General features: G+C 35.5%; 1 protein-coding gene across 1 annotated transcript in view; it reads right to left on the bottom strand.

Annotated features, from left to right (window-relative positions):
• The window catches only part of sns (nephrin adhesion molecule sticks and stones), a gene marked incomplete at its 5' end in the record, with an annotated part of 174,548 nt that overhangs the window by 13,667 nt on the left and 144,926 nt on the right, over nucleotides 1-15,955 (bottom strand). Inside the window, one exon of the mRNA XM_017612297.1 lies at nucleotides 2,852-3,039. Within this exon, the coding sequence (XP_017467786.1) occupies nucleotides 2,852-3,039 (188 nt within the window). The remainder of the gene's footprint in view (nucleotides 1-2,851; nucleotides 3,040-15,955) is intronic.

Here is a 15,955-nt window from a genome sequence, read left to right as displayed (position 1 = left end):
TGTTTGCGTTTGATAACGAAATGACTTTGGTGTCTTACAAGCCTAAACAAAACAAGATCGTGATGCTACTGTCCACAATGCATGTTACTGGCGCTTTAAACGAAGTTACATAAAAGCCAGAAATTATACACACCTACAATTCGACCAAAAGCGCCGTAGATACCTTTGATCAAATGGTCCAAAATATATCATGCAACAGAAAAACCAAGCGGTGGCCACTTTGCATATTTTACAACTTGTTAAATATAGCTTCAGGGAACTCTTATGAACACGCCCTTTTTCAAAAGTTTTCCGAATACGAAAATGGATGAGAATTGTAGTCGTTTTCTGTTCGTTTCCGGGCACTTTATTAAACGTTTTTAGATATGTAAATGAACGAAAATGGCAGTCGTTTTGTTTATGGATGCGTTTCTCTGCTGGCTGGGAAGTCATTAGGGCTGTTCAAGATCTTTGCATATTTCGGCGCATTTGAAAATTCCCAACAATAAAATGCAAACGGTTGCCATGGTAGCAATCATTAAAGGCAATTCTACAATATGCTGAACACCACTAACAGCCAAAATCATTTGCTCCTTAANCATTCCAAGACCATTTCTACAATATGCTGAACACCACTAACAGCCAAAATCATTTGCTCCTTAACTCCTTTGTTCCGCTCCGCTCCGAAGCCCTGATTTAAACCACATGTTTAAAATTGTTTCCTATTAGCTGGCCGCTATGGTATAGTGGTTATCAGTGCACGCTACAACTCCGCAGGGCCCTGCTCAAAGCAACATCGCAAAAATATAGAAAAAAGTGTGTTTTCTTAACGGCGGTTGCCCGTCGGCAGGCAATGGCAAACTTTCGAGTGTATTTCTGCTTCGAGTGTAAACAGCTTCTCATAAAAATAGGATCGCCGTTCGGAATCGGCGCAAAACTGTACCACTAACACATTGTGTAAGCGCTAATCTGTAATAATTCGCATAAAGCTGAAAACTGATACGAATCTTACGAACAAAACTGTAAATGAAATGTGAAAAGTCCTCATCCATCCGAGATCTGCATCAGATCAAAGGTCACATAATTGATTTTTGTCATTTTTCAGCTAAACGGTAAGGTTTATCATAAAAATTGGTTAGACAAAAGTGTAGGCCATATAGTAATAATTCATTTAACTTTTTAAATACTTTAAATTGAAGTTAGTTTATTAATATGTGGTAGTCTAAATAATTCAGTCTGTATGGGAGGTGCTACCAGTGTTGCCGTTTTGATCCATTTACTTCAAAAAACGCCACTATTTCTTATTTTTTGCCGTTTTTTTTTAAGGAATTAGAAAAAAATAAAATTTAATCGTTTGACAGAAAAAGTTCAGTGCAAAAATCATGATATTAAGACGATTTGTCGCAAGTTTCGAAATTAATTGTTATATTTCTCGACTTAACATGAGTTTCATAGGTAAAAAAGGAAACAATTTGCTGAAGGAAATCTTTTAATCCAGCCATTTAAAGCAAACATCAGAATTTTATAAAAAACGGCTGAACAGCAAAAGTTATGATAAGGAAATCAAAACTTTATAAGCATTTTGAAATGCGAACAACAAAGTGAAATAATTTCGTAGGCTACATCCATATAACTGTATCATCTTAAAGTTTATCTCTATCGAAGTAAAAAAAAAAAAATTAAAATAGGCCTTTTGTTGCTTACGATGCAATTGAAAATACAGTAAGGTGCATACTTTTTATCTTCCATTTACACTTTTAATTCTTATAAACCCATGAGAAAGCAAGAGTTTCAAAAAAGATCCCACAAGACGCGCAATGCTCGACTTAGTGGTTGCAGCTGCAGTTGTATAATGGAAGAATGCAGTTTATTTTGATGAGGGTAATAAGCTGCTATTCAAGCGCTCAGTTATGCAAATTTTGAGCAAACTTAGGTTAAAACTATGGGTAAAACTGCTATGCAAAATAAAGTTCTATACTCACAATGTCGCTTACGATAAAATTGCGGGTACGAAAAAGTATAAACAAAGCAAACGATAAAATACACTTTGCTTGTCCTTCGTAACGGTACATATTCAAACTCTATGGGCTCGTTTCTCCAACTCAACTTAACTTAGTTAAGCCAATTTTCTTGACTTAGTCAAGAATAAGCTGGTAAAAACGTAGGCTAACTTTTGACTAAAGTCCAAAAAGTGGCTAAACCAAGTTGAGTTGGAGAAACCAGCCCTATGACTTTGCAGGACGTTGTAAACTAGTCTTTATAACCTATTTGCAAAAAAAAAATCGATAAATTGTCGCTTACGATAGAATCGGAAAAAGGGCTCGATGTCCTGAGAACAGTTCATAGTTTTTCTCTTTTTAACCCACTTCCAAAAAAGGAGGAGGTTATCAGTTCGGCGGAATATTTTTTGTTTTGTGTTTTTGTTTTTTATCTATCTTACCGCATAGCTTTGGACCACGTCAACCGATTTCGATAAGTTTTGTATCGGAAAGGTAGTGTCTCAGAGGTGGTCCCATACTAATCTGGTTTAGATCCGATCATTGGATTATGAAATATATATATGTATATATATATATTTTTTTTTATATGAGAATTGAAGTCAGTTTTGTTTTTTGTTTAAAAAATTACTTGTTACTTGTAAAATAAACATTTAAGATAATTGTACTTTTTTTTTGTTTGTTTTCGGTTTTTGTCTTTTTCTAGTTGCCTTTCTAAGCCTATTTCGTTATTTTATTTTACCTTTTTATAGGTTTTTAGGTCCTAAAAATCCGTTCCCTGATTATAACTGATTGACAATACATATTTATACAAATATTTGTATACATTTTTTCATTTAACTTACTTATGTATGTAATAATATTGGGATACTTACCATAGGCGGATACGAAAGATACCTATCGCTATTCATATTGTAATATGAACCATCAGGTGGCGGCGCTGGCGAAGGGGACGGAATATAAACTCCTTTATTGATGAGAACTTGATCATCGTGGGCACGGTGGTCCAATACATTTGAAATATTACTATGATGTCGCGGGTGAGGTAAAGTTCGCGCATTGACTATAAGATAAAATATTAAAAATTTAATTTTATTGTCAGAGTACATTTCCTTAGAAGAACTCTTTGTAAAAAAACACAATCTTAACCCCAAACTTTTTCCAAGAGCAAAGAACGTAGTTTGTCTACGTTCTTTGGCAAGAGATTACGGTTGCCAGACGTACTGGTTTTATCAGTACAGTACTGATTTTTCAACTGTTGTACTGATTTTATTCATTTCTTCAATCAGTACGCTAATGACCTGATTTTTCAAAATTTGTACTGATTTGTACTAAATTTTCAATTGAATCAAAATACTTTAGGACTTTCTAAAGGTTTTCACATAACGTTGAAACTTCCTTAGACTGTTCTGTAAAAGGTAAGAACAAAATAATTTAATTATACATAGTTGACATGTTTCAGATAATGTTTGATATGCCCAAGAAATTAGTACAACAAAAATATCAATCGTATTATGGGCATATCGCCAGGTCTGACTTTTTTGTCGAGTGTTAGTTATCTCGAAAATAACTTTCAGTTTAATAACAACAAATATGAATATTCGAACGGCTTTTGCCTATAACTTACAACTCTTTTTTCACAATTTACTAATATTGTTAAAGGGTTTTGCATACAAGACATAGAGTTAGATACTCTTTTCAGCGAATTCTTAGTCTTTAAAAGTTTTTACGAATTTGAAGAAATTAATTTCAGCAATGAAGAAATATGGATGAAGTCCTTAAACAGCGGTACTTTTCCACAGTTTGAAATAATCAAACCTATTACAGTATCCGACAGATGCCATCCGCATGGATCTAATCCGATTCGCACAGTCATAACAAGCTAGTGTGAAGGATTAGATTCTTGCGAATGACCTCCGTGGGATACATGCCTATTCCGGTCCGCAGGATGTCATTCACCTGAATCTAATCCTTCAAACTCGCTTGTTATGATAGTGCGAAGCAACTGAGAGTATTAATTGTGCTTCCTGGCGAAAAGAGAAAAACCTGTTTCTAATTCAAATTTTTTAAATTGAACTTCACATTAAAAGTAATTTTTATATGAAATATATAGAATTCTTTGATTATTTAAACACTGGAGATGGAAATGATCTCATTATTGCTATTCAAAAATGTAAATTTCACGACAGCAATTTAAGTGAAAAATGATTTTAGTTTAATTTTACATATATGGAAATTTACAGAAAATCTATATATAAATATTTACGCCACAAGAAAATTTTGCAATCCCTTTTCTGAAGGCAACGTTCGCTCGATTTCAATGAAGCATACACCGATTTAAAGGATATAACTTGCTCTAATCCAGAAATGTTAATCCCGATACATAGGGGGCGTTGCATCTGACATATCGACTCAAATGTGAAAACCACTACATCTCTAAAACCAATTATGCTGGAGAATTGAAACCTAGCACAGATGCATAGATTGTAAGTACCCTACTTACGGTGAAAAATGGTGGCTAATGGAAAAGTGGGCGTGGCACTTCCCATACAAACTGAAATTCTCATATAGCTTATCTCTGGAACCACTTATGCTAACGTCCTGAATTTTGACACAGCAATTTACGCTAACAGTAACGTGCTTACGGCGAAAAGTGGTAGATTTTGGAAAAGAGGGCATGGCACCGCCCATACAAACTGAACCACTTATGCTAACGTCCTGAAATTGGAAACAGTGGTCGATTTCGGAAAAGGGGCGTGGCACCGCCCATAGAAACTGAAATTCTCATATAGCTTATATCTGGAACTGCTAATGCTAACATCCTGAATTTTAGCACAGCTATTTACGCTAACAGTAACGTGCTTACGGCGAAAAGTGGTAGATAATGGAAAAGGGGGCGTGACACCGCCCCATACAAATTGAAATTCTCATATCGCTAATCTCTGAAACTGCTAAAGCTAACGTCCTGGAATTTGACGACATCATATGTTATCGATACCTTACTTACGGCGAAAATTGGTCGAGTTTGGAAAAGGGGGCGTGGCACCGCCCATAAAAACTGAGATTCTCATATCGCTTATCTCTGGAACCGCTTATGCTACCGTGCTGAAATTTTACACAGCAACTATACTATCAATGCCGGTCTTACGGTGAAAAGTGGTAGATAATGGAAAAGGGGCGTGGCACCGCCCCATACAAACTGAAATTCTCTTATCGCTTATCTCTGAAACTGCTAATGCCAACGTCCTGAAATTTGACACAGCCACATATGCTATCAACACCGTACTTATGGCGAAAAGCGGTAGGTATTGAAAAAAGAGGCGAGGCACCTCCCATACAAGCTGAACTTCTCATTTCGCTTATCTGTGTATCCGCTTATGCTGACGTTCTGAAATTGTACGCAGCTGCATATGTTATCATTACCGAACCGAAATGCAATTTTCATATCGCTTATATCTGGAACCAATTATGATAAGGTAATGGAATTTGATACACCTACATCTATAATATAAAATGGCAAGAATCATTCGATTGGAACCATTTTCTACCAGATTTCTAAATCGCATTGAATGATAGTTGGACCAGTGTGTTTGTCTTCCGTTAGGTGACGCAGAGATTGAGAGTATAGATGGGCATGGGTCTAAATATTAAGTCCCGATCCCCCCCCATCCCGAAATTCAATTTTTATCTTCCGAACCCGCTCATCCCGACATTTTTCAGAATTGTACCGCGGGCCCGGGGGCGCCGAAATCTATCACTAAAAAAATTCACAAGTCTTGCAAATTAATTTTAAATAAAATAAATTTTATGAAAGATCTGGCATCCTCCGATTATTTTGTTTTGCTTTGCTGTTCATTTTCGTCTCAATAAAACATAAAAAGGTAATTTTTTCATAAAAATTTTTTAAGGAAGATTTTCTTAATTTTCGAAGGTTGCGGTTTTATGGGGAATACCGGGAGACGATTTTGGTCCCGTTCATAGTTGATGATAAGCAAAATTTAAAAGTGTATAAAAAAGTGTCGAATTTCGACAACTGGACGATACTAGTAAAAAATAATTTTCCATTTAAATTGTTGGTGAAACCGGCTGTTATAGGTGGCATACACAGTGCGCCTGACTCGCGAGTCATTTGTGTACGTGTTGACTCGCCTTCGACTACACACAATTGAATCATTAAGAGTCATGCAAGCCCTCCAGTACTGCTGGAGTCAATCGCTACTTTCGAACCGCTACTGCACCGACTCCTAGGTAAGTAGCTACTCTATTAACCCGCGGTAGTGCAGAGCCGAACCAGATAGCGAAAAACTACGACAGAGGGCGCCCATAAATCACGCAAGTGACTATTTTAGTAACTCCCGGAAGTGCAGTGAGAGCCGATGGTGACTACCGCCTAGGACATTGCCTTGTAAAAGTAATCGATGAAATACACTGCAAGTAGTCGGTCGGTAATTGACGGAGTTTATCACGTAGCTACCGATTCTGCAGTCCTGTAGTCGCTCCCCCGTACTGCAGGGAGGAGTCATGTAGGTGTAAGTAACACATATTTATTTTCACAAGCACATCCAAACTGATTCACGTGTAAGGCGCACCGTGTATGCTGCCTATTACATTCATAATTTTGCTTTGAATAAAAATGTACTGAAAAGTACTGATTTTTTTAGCATGAAAAATTTGGCAACCCTATAAGAGATTAATGATGTAAATACAGATACATAAGCAAATGCAAAAGCACAGTGAAATTTTTGGTTAAGACATGACTGCGTATTTTAAGAAAAAAGGTATAATCAAGTGATGTTTTTGCATAGTGGCCAATTCTTTATGAGTACTGTCGGAAGGAAAGTACAACTTTATTTTCGGGGCATAGGGAATTGTGTAGTTATTTGAACATAATTTCTTTATTTAGAGATCTATACTGAATAGAAAATCGCTATGCTAAATTTGCATCACCAAGATTGTGTAAATAGTTAGGGAGCCAAGAGACAAATTTGTGTTGTAGGGAAATAGTATGCAAGGTTAACACTGCGCTGCGCGGCTCAATCACGTTAACACCGACGTCGGAATTGCCGCGCCAACACCAATATATGAAAAGCTCTAGCGTCATTACCCTGTAGTCAAACGTACTAGTTGTAAACTACCTCACAACTAGTATGAACCGCATGCCCAACTAGTCAGCCAACTATCTTTTTTCCATGCAATCAACAGGTATTTTTAACATGGGGATGTCCTACGAGATGGCAATTGCCAGATTTCGGTCAGATATATACCAGTCTCATACTAGTTCAAAATAGACAGAAAAATACTAGTCCAATTACAGACCAAAGCCACTTTAATATATTATACATTTCTATTTAGCAGCCTTAGATTTTCCAATAATTTGTGTTTAATTTTTTGAGTATTAATTAAAAGCAATACTAAATACATAAATATTCCAAACTTTCGAACATAAATGTTAATGCATTTTTCCTTAAATGTTATTAAAAGCAAAAGGTTTCCGGTACAATAAAACTATATTTTTATCTCTTTTAATAATATTGAATATACAAGAGAAACCATTATTTCAAAATAAAATGAACACTTTAGTTCATTTTTGAGTGAACTAAAATTAAAATAAAAGTTTTCATTGAAATAAATTAAATTCATTAAATTTGCACATTTCGGTCTATTCTTTTTAAATATTCCTTTTTAAAATTTATAAAAGTAATAATTAATGTTTAACAATACAATAAATATTTAAATGTTTCAGGCTGTTATTAAATATTTTCAATTTTTGTGTATAGTACAGAAATTAATCAAATAATATTAATCGTTTAATAAAAAAGGTTCAAAAAATAATTGAAAATTATCAAAAATAACAAAATAACGATGTGATTAATAATTAATTACTTAAAAAAAAATTTAATTGACTAATTAATTACTTTAAAAAAATTTATTAAGTAATTAATTTTAATCATTGGAAAGGTGGTAATATCGGTATTTAATCATTAAACGGTTATCCAAAAAAACATGCTTTAATTAACAATCATTATGAATATTAATCATTGCTGTTTCTGGTATAATTGAATAAGTACTCGATTTAATGGTTTACAATATACCCAAATAAAAGTTATATTATTTTGTGTACTTTATTGTATTAAACTGTCGAATTCAAATAAAACAGGGCATGCATAAATCGTTTTGTACTTGGTACAAGTCTGGTCATTTTCGAACTAGTTCGGTTTCTGTCAGGAAATTCTAGTTGTAAACTAGTATTTTTCCTGACTAGTTTGGAGTTTCACTGCAGGGTAACAACAAGAAACACATGAGGCACACACACAATTACTCGTACTTTGTTTTTGTTTTTGAGTGGTGAGAACGCCAGAAACTTTTGCACATATCTTGGCATGATGAGAATATCGTGGTAGTTACTACATTCCTAGCAGTTAAATTCGGTTGTATTGTGTATGACGGTAGGTACTGTGTTGACACTCAGATGGAACCGTGCTCAAATCAGTATTCTGCGCTATCGCGCTGAGATAGTGCGCTGACACCACAGATGGCGCAGGCGTTATTGAGCTAGCACTATACAAATTGCACTATTACCCATGGCTAGGAAATAGCCTGTCGTCCGTCAGTCTAATTCTTTGGCATTTGGCGCGGGGCGGTTTTAATTTTGTATAGAAATTACATACATATATTCCTTGCAACTACTGTACAAAATCTGTAGAATTAATTGCGAGTAACATATTGATTAAAAATTAGTCAGTCAAAAATATCCTGCAAGAGAGCTAGTCAGTCACCGTGAAAGTATTCTATAAGAGTTTTCCTGTAACATATGCCGTCATATAGTGCTTTGTCCCATAGGCAAAATTTAAAAAAAAAAATGAAGTGCTTTGAATATTTAAGTAGTATGTACACATTTTTTTAAAGCTAAAATAGTGCCTTTAAAAGATTTGGAAGTTTAATTTATCATCTCCTTTTGCTAACAGCAGAGAGCGCGTAAATCAGAAAATTTCTGAGGCACAAGTGGTGAACGGAAACCCGACTTTTACTGTATTACAAAAAAACATTGTCAAAAATTCAGTTTTTAGTGTATTACTTTGAAAGTTAATAGCTTTGTTAACTACTATACGTACAAAAAAAATAATTTTTGGTAAATGCCTTTTATGGAAAAGTTGTTTGTGATATCGAAAACTTTTGGCATGTTTTTATTGGAATTCCCAAAACTGCTAAAGTTTGGTAGACTGAAATAAAAAAATTAAGAGAACCTGATTTTTTCTTTACTACTTTGGTATGTTTTGAAGTGCTTTAATCTGAATCTGTGAGGAAGTTTTAGATTTTCCTGCCGGAACTCTAAAAATTATAAGAATTTTTTAAGCCATATTTTTTAAGTTTCAGAAAAGTTTAAAAGTTTATGGTATTGCCAAAATTTAAACAATTAAGGTATTAAATTTTTTTAATACTATAAAAAATGAACCTAGTTTTGACGTAGAGTATAATCTTATATATAAATAGGCAATCATGTTTCCTTTACACACCTTTTACGGCTAAACTATACTTAAAAGTATAAACAATTATATATCACTATAAAATTATTTTGATGCTGATGTGCAGACAATTTTTAAAATTTCAAACTAGTTTAACATAAAGGGAAAAACTCAATTCAAAACTGACACCAATACCAATGCCATACATGTACATGGTTGGGCCGAAAATGCCTCCTAAATGTATACTTTAATACTGATACCAGTATTACCAAAACTGGTAGGTTGTTTTTTTTTATTATTATTACCTTCCTTTTATTAGCTCGGGATGTAACTATGTAATATTGATGCGCCTAAAAGATGCAGCGATTTCTATTCTCAAGTTACATACCTGATGACAGTACGAATGGCAATTATAATCAGAATTTGGTTGAATAACGCCCTATCTCTGAATTCGGTTCAAAAACGGCCTATCTCAAACGAAAATACATTGAAAATAAGCTGAGATAGGGCGATTTTGAATAGGCAGCTGAGATAGAGCGTTCTTCAACTAAATTCCGGGATAGGGCGTTTTTCAATCAAATTGTGAAGTAGGGCGTTCTTAAAAAGTTTTCTGAGATAGAGCGTTGTTCGAAAATTTTTTGAAATAGGGCGTTTTCGTACCGGCTGCCGAGATAGGTCGATCTTCCACTCAGCCATCGATATACTTTATGTGCCTACAACTTAGAGTTGAACTCAACTAGAAACTACTGGTCTGCTGAAAAGGGCTTGTCAATAAACCCACTGAAGTCCACCATTGTTCACCTGACAGAGGCTTCATGGTAAGACATGGGGGAATATAACCAAACCTAACCTATTGGTCTTTCAATACGGTAGTACGACCCGTTGTCACATATACGGCACAGGCCTGGTGAACAAAAGCTAAGCAAGTAAAGGAGGATGCCACCTTGAGCAAGCGGTGGCGACTAGTCCGCGTGGCCTTCATATGAGCTATGGGCACCTTGGTTTCATTTCAGCCATTCCTTCTTTTTCTATTTTGTTTGAAAAAGAGCCCTGCTGGAGCGCTCTACTAACGCCCGCCCAATATGACCTGAAAGAAAATTGGAGATCTTCGGGGTCATTTGGAGGTTCTAAAGCCATTCCTGAATAATCCCGAGTTATCCTTCTACAAACCCTACAAGGCCAGAATTCCTAAAAAGGACTACTATGAAGTGATAATAACTATGATTGATGAAGGGTCCCTAGTATTGTATACCGACGGATCAAACATGGACGACGAGAGCACTGTGGCGGGCGTATAAATATTATGTCGGATAGTCAGGCAGGTTAAAGGCCTTAGACTCTTTTAAAAAGGCATCAGTCTTGTGGAGAGCTGCAAAACTCTTTTAAACCACTTAGAAGCCCACCATAGGGTAACGCTGTGGTGGGTTCCGGAACATGAAGGGTTTGAAGGCAAGGAAAGGGCTGAGTGTCTCGCAAAGCGTGGAGCCCAAATGCATGGTCCCTAGCCTTTTGTGAGCTGGTGGATGAAACCCCCGAATCATAAATATCAGACTGCGGAACGATTGTTTTCTTCATCAAAAATTTGAAACATGGCGACCTCCAAAGGGCTTAACTTCTTAAAAATCCTACGGTTGGTGTCATTAAAATTAGGACTAAGCACAATAGATCTTCTTGGGTCGCAGCGCGAGTATCCCCGACGTAATAATAATAATAAATAATATGTATCTGTAAAGAGATAAACATAATAGCTACATAATTTGTTTTTATTCTACTAGCTGTGTTTTAGTTATGTTATCTACATTTGTTATACACTTGGCATTGGAAAAAACAAATTAAAAACTTATAAAATTGTTGGTAGGTTTTGCTTGGTCTTGGTAGAAAAAGAAATTGTCCGTGGCAACACTGATNATTTCTATTCTCAAGTTACATACCTGATGACAGTACGAGTGGCCATTATAATCAGAATTTGGTTGAATAACGCCCTATCTCTGAATTCGGTTCAAAAACGGCCTATCTCAAACGAAAATACATTGAAAATAAGCTGAGATAGGGCGAGTTTGAATAGGCAGCTGAGATAGAGCGTTCTTCAACTAAATTCCGGGATAGGGCGTTTTTCAATCAAATTGTGAAGTAGGGCGTTCTTAAAAAGTTTTCTGAGATAGAGCGTTGTTCGAAAATTTTTTGAAATAGGGCGTTTTCGTACCGGCTGCCGAGATAGGTCGATCTTCCACTCAGCCATCGATATACTTTATGTGCCTACAACTTAGAGTTGAACTCAACTAGAAACTACTGGTCTGCTGAAAAGGGCTTGTCAATAAACCCACTGAAGTCCACCATTGTTCACCTGACAGAGGCTTCATGGTAAGACATGGGGGAATATAACCAAACCTAACCTATTGGTCTTTCAATACGGTAGTACGACCCGTTGTCACATATACGGCACAGGCCTGGTGAACAAAAGCTAAGCAAGTAAAGGAGGATGCCACCTTGAGCAAGCGGTGGCGACTAGTCCGTGGCGGGCGTATAAATATTATGTCGGATAGTCAGGCAGGTTAAAGGCCTTAGACTCTTTTAAAAAGGCATCAGTCTTGTGGAGAGCTGCAAAACTCTTTTAAACCACTTAGAAGCCCACCATAGGGTAACGCTGTGGTGGGTTCCGGAACATGAAGGGTTTGAAGGCAAGGAAAGGGCTGAGTGTCTCGCAAAGCGTGGAGCCCAAATGCATGGTCCCTAGCCTTTTGTGAGCTGGTGGATGAAACCCCCGAATCATAAATATCAGACTGCGGAACGATTGTTTTCTTCATCAAAAATTTGAAACATGGCGACCTCCAAAGGGCTTAACTTCTTAAAAATCCTACGGTTGGTGTCATTAAAATTAGGACTAAGCACAATAGATCTTCTTGGGTCGCAGCGCGAGTATCCCCGACGTAATAATAATAATAAATAATATGTATCTGTAAAGAGATAAACATAATAGCTACATAATTTGTTTTTATTCTACTAGCTGTGTTTTAGTTATGTTATCTACATTTGTTATACACTTGGCATTGGAAAAAACAAATTAAAAACTTATAAAATTGTTGGTAGGTTTTGCTTGGTCTTGGTAGAAAAAGAAATTGTCCGTGGCAACACTGATCGATACTGAAATACAGAAACGTGCTAAGCAGCAGTTTAGGAATAAGATGTATGTATGTATGTACGTGCATGACTAGATTAAGACTCAAACAAGGGAGAAGGTAAATTTGAGTATGTAGAAGAAGAAAGGGATAAATGCAGAGATTAAAATAAAAGTAAAGAAATCTAACATAAAGACAAAGAGGAAGGTAAATTTAAACACTTAATATAATAACAAAGGTGCGAGTGAATATTTAGATAAAGAAAAGAATACAGATAAATATCTGACTTAAAGTCAAGGAAGTGAAAAATATAAAAATGAAAAGATAAAAGACGGCAGTGACAAAGATAGAGATAAAGGGAGATATAATAAAAGAGAAAAGGAAAATGATTAAAGTGAAGAAAAACATGTTATGTTGTGTTGTATTGCATTGTGTTGTTATGTGCTGTTGTGTTTTATCATTTAGTGTTGTGTTACGTTAAGTTATGCTAAGTTATGTTGTGTTATGTTATGTTATATAATAACACAAACGGAAATAACGCAAATTTGTGTTATTTCCCAATTGAATGTGAAATAACACAAATTTGCTTTATTTCACTTCTCGTTGAGCAATAAGACTAACTTTTAAACTTAACAATTGAATAANTGATACTGAAATACAGAAACGTGCTCAGCAGCAGTTTAGGAATAAGATGTATGTATGTATGTACGTGCATGACTAGATTAAGACTCAAACAAGGGAGAAGGTAAAGTTGAGTATGTAGAAGAAGAAAGGGATAAATGCAGAGATTAAAATAAAAGTAAAGAAATCTAACATAAAGACAAAGAGGAAGGTAAATTTAAACACTTAATATAATAACAAAGGTGCGAGTGAATATTTAGATAAAGAAAAGAATACAGATAAATATCTGACTTAAAGTCAAGGAAGTGAAAAATATAAAAATGAAAAGATAAAAGACGGCAGTGACAAAGATAGAGATAAAGGGAGATATAATAAAAGAGAAAAGGAAAATGATTAAAGTGAAGAAAAACATGTTATGTTGTGTTGTATTGCATTGTGTTGTTATGTGCTGTTGTGTTTTATCGTTTAGTGTTGTGTTACGTTAAGTTATGCTAAGTTATGTTGTGTTATGTTATGTTATATAATAACACAAACGGAAATAACACAAATTTGCTTTATTTCACTTCTCGTTGAGCAATAAGACTAACTTTTAAACTTAACAATTGAATAATAAAGCAAAATAGTGCACATAGGTAGTCACCCAGTTACATTTGACAAAAAGTTGTACATGAGCAAGTTAAATGGACGGATTTGTAAGTAAACTATTTTGAAAGTGCCCATTGTCGCGCCGGTCCGCGTTCGCGCGCCACCCCGCGCTCGCTTCCTCCTTCCCCCTCCCCTCCTTTCCCAGTTATGTTCTGATGGCATTATATAGGGCTGCCAGACGTCCCGGTTTTCCCGGACATGTCCCGGTTTTAGACTATTTGTCCCGGTGTCCCGGTCCAACCTTAAAATGTCCCGGGTTTCGTTTAAGTGTCCCGGTTTTCGATTTGATTACACAAATTTTCAATAAAAATTACTACACTGAGAGAAAACACGCGTTGTAATATTAAGAAAAATTTTATGAGTTTACTGGGGGAAATAACGCATAGTAAACATGAATATTTTTTACTGAACATTTGAATGCACATTTACATGTCTGGCTGTNGATTTGTAAGTAAACTATTTTGAAAGTGCCCATTGTCGCGCCGGTCCGCGTTCGCGCGCCACCCCGCGCTCGCATCCTCCTTCCCCCTCCCCTCCTTTACCAGTTATGTTCTGATGGCATTATATAGGGCTGCCAGACGTCCCGGTTTTCCCGGCCATGTCCCGGTTTTAGACTATTTGTCCCGGTGTCCCGGTCCAACCTTAAAATGTCCCGGGTTTCGTTTAAGTGTCCCGGTTTTCGATTTGATTACACAAATTTTCAATAAAAATTACTACACTGAGAGAAAACACGCGTTGTAATATTAAGAAAAATTTTATGAGTTTACTGGGGGAAATAACGCATAGTAAACATGAATATTTTTTACTGAACATTTGAATGCACATTTACATGTCTGGCTGTAGCACATGTCAGGAGTACACGAAGATGCTTGCCACAAATTGCTAATTTCCAGAGCGTCAGGGTTCAAATCCCATTACAGGCAGCATGAAATTTAAACATATTTTTTTTAACGTAATTATGAAAAAGCATCCGAGTCTGAAGTTACCAGAAAATTTCGTTGATTTTTTGCAATTATTTATTTTTTGCTGACATAGTTTGTTTGCTGTCGAACATAGTTTGTATGGAAGAAACTCTCAGTAAAAACAATACCAAAAATCAACTAAATTTTTATGGGCTGTAAAACTTCATTTTCAAAATTTTTATAAAGAAGTTTGAATAGAAAGATGCGAATTTGTATGCAAATTTATTGCATTTTCCTGAGTTTTCCACAAAGTTTAGAAGTTTTATTTTTATGTTTTCTGATGTATTTAGTATAAACTGTATTTTTATAAGGAAAAAAAAGGTACATGCATTGTGGAAAATTCTCTGTGCTTTAGTTGTGATAAATTGTTTTGTTTTGCTATTGTACGTTGTAATGATCTCATGATCGCATGTTTTTATGTTTTTTTTTGTTTGCAAAATAAAATTTTACTACCATTCGTACGTAATTTTTGTCGAAACGGAAGGGAAGGGGGCGAGAGGCCTCTCCCCTCCTTAAGTGTCACGGTTTGGCAACAGAGATATCTGGCAGCCCTACATTATAGCCGTTTAGAAAAAAGGATAATAATAAAGTGACACTAGTTCACTTCTGAAACTGCTTTTTAATGCCTAAGTAATGGGAATTATTGCGTATGGTGTTATTGCATGCACCCCACCCATGGTTGAATTATACCAGCTGAAGTAATATTATAGCGAGAAGAAAGATTTTGACACTGCCTTATTTGAAAATTTGCCTATGAAATTTGACTATAAAGCAGCCGAATGTCAGAAAAGAAATCGAGAAAGCTGTTTTATTACTTCACCTGTTTATTGCACTATGGTTCCATGCAAACATTTTAAGGTTTTCCAGCAATGGTTTCAACATTATAAAAATCATGCAGATAAAATTCATTAAAAAGCGCTATGTCCAATTTGCCGAGCAGTTATTAAAGGCCACGCTTCCCCTATATTTTGTTAGACTTTTTATAGGTAAAAATGTTTTGTGAATATTACTTTCTTCAAATGAAGTATATAAAATTTTTTGTTTAATTGTATTTTTGGAATAAACAAAGTTCTTTTTTCTTCTGTCAGTCAACTGCTTTTGTTACAAATAGTATAAATAAGCAATGGGAAATAAGGCAACCTTTGTTGGAAACAAAGCAAAACTCAGATTTG

This window comes from Rhagoletis zephyria, unplaced genomic scaffold, assembly GCF_001687245.7.
Source record: "Rhagoletis zephyria isolate East Lansing unplaced genomic scaffold, Rhagoletis_zephyria_1.1 Rzeph_scaffold_00521, whole genome shotgun sequence".
Lineage (NCBI taxonomy): Eukaryota > Metazoa > Arthropoda > Insecta > Diptera > Tephritidae > Rhagoletis > Rhagoletis zephyria.
The sequence above is the reverse complement of the archived record's forward strand: the minus strand, read 5'-3'. Positions and strand labels throughout refer to the sequence as shown.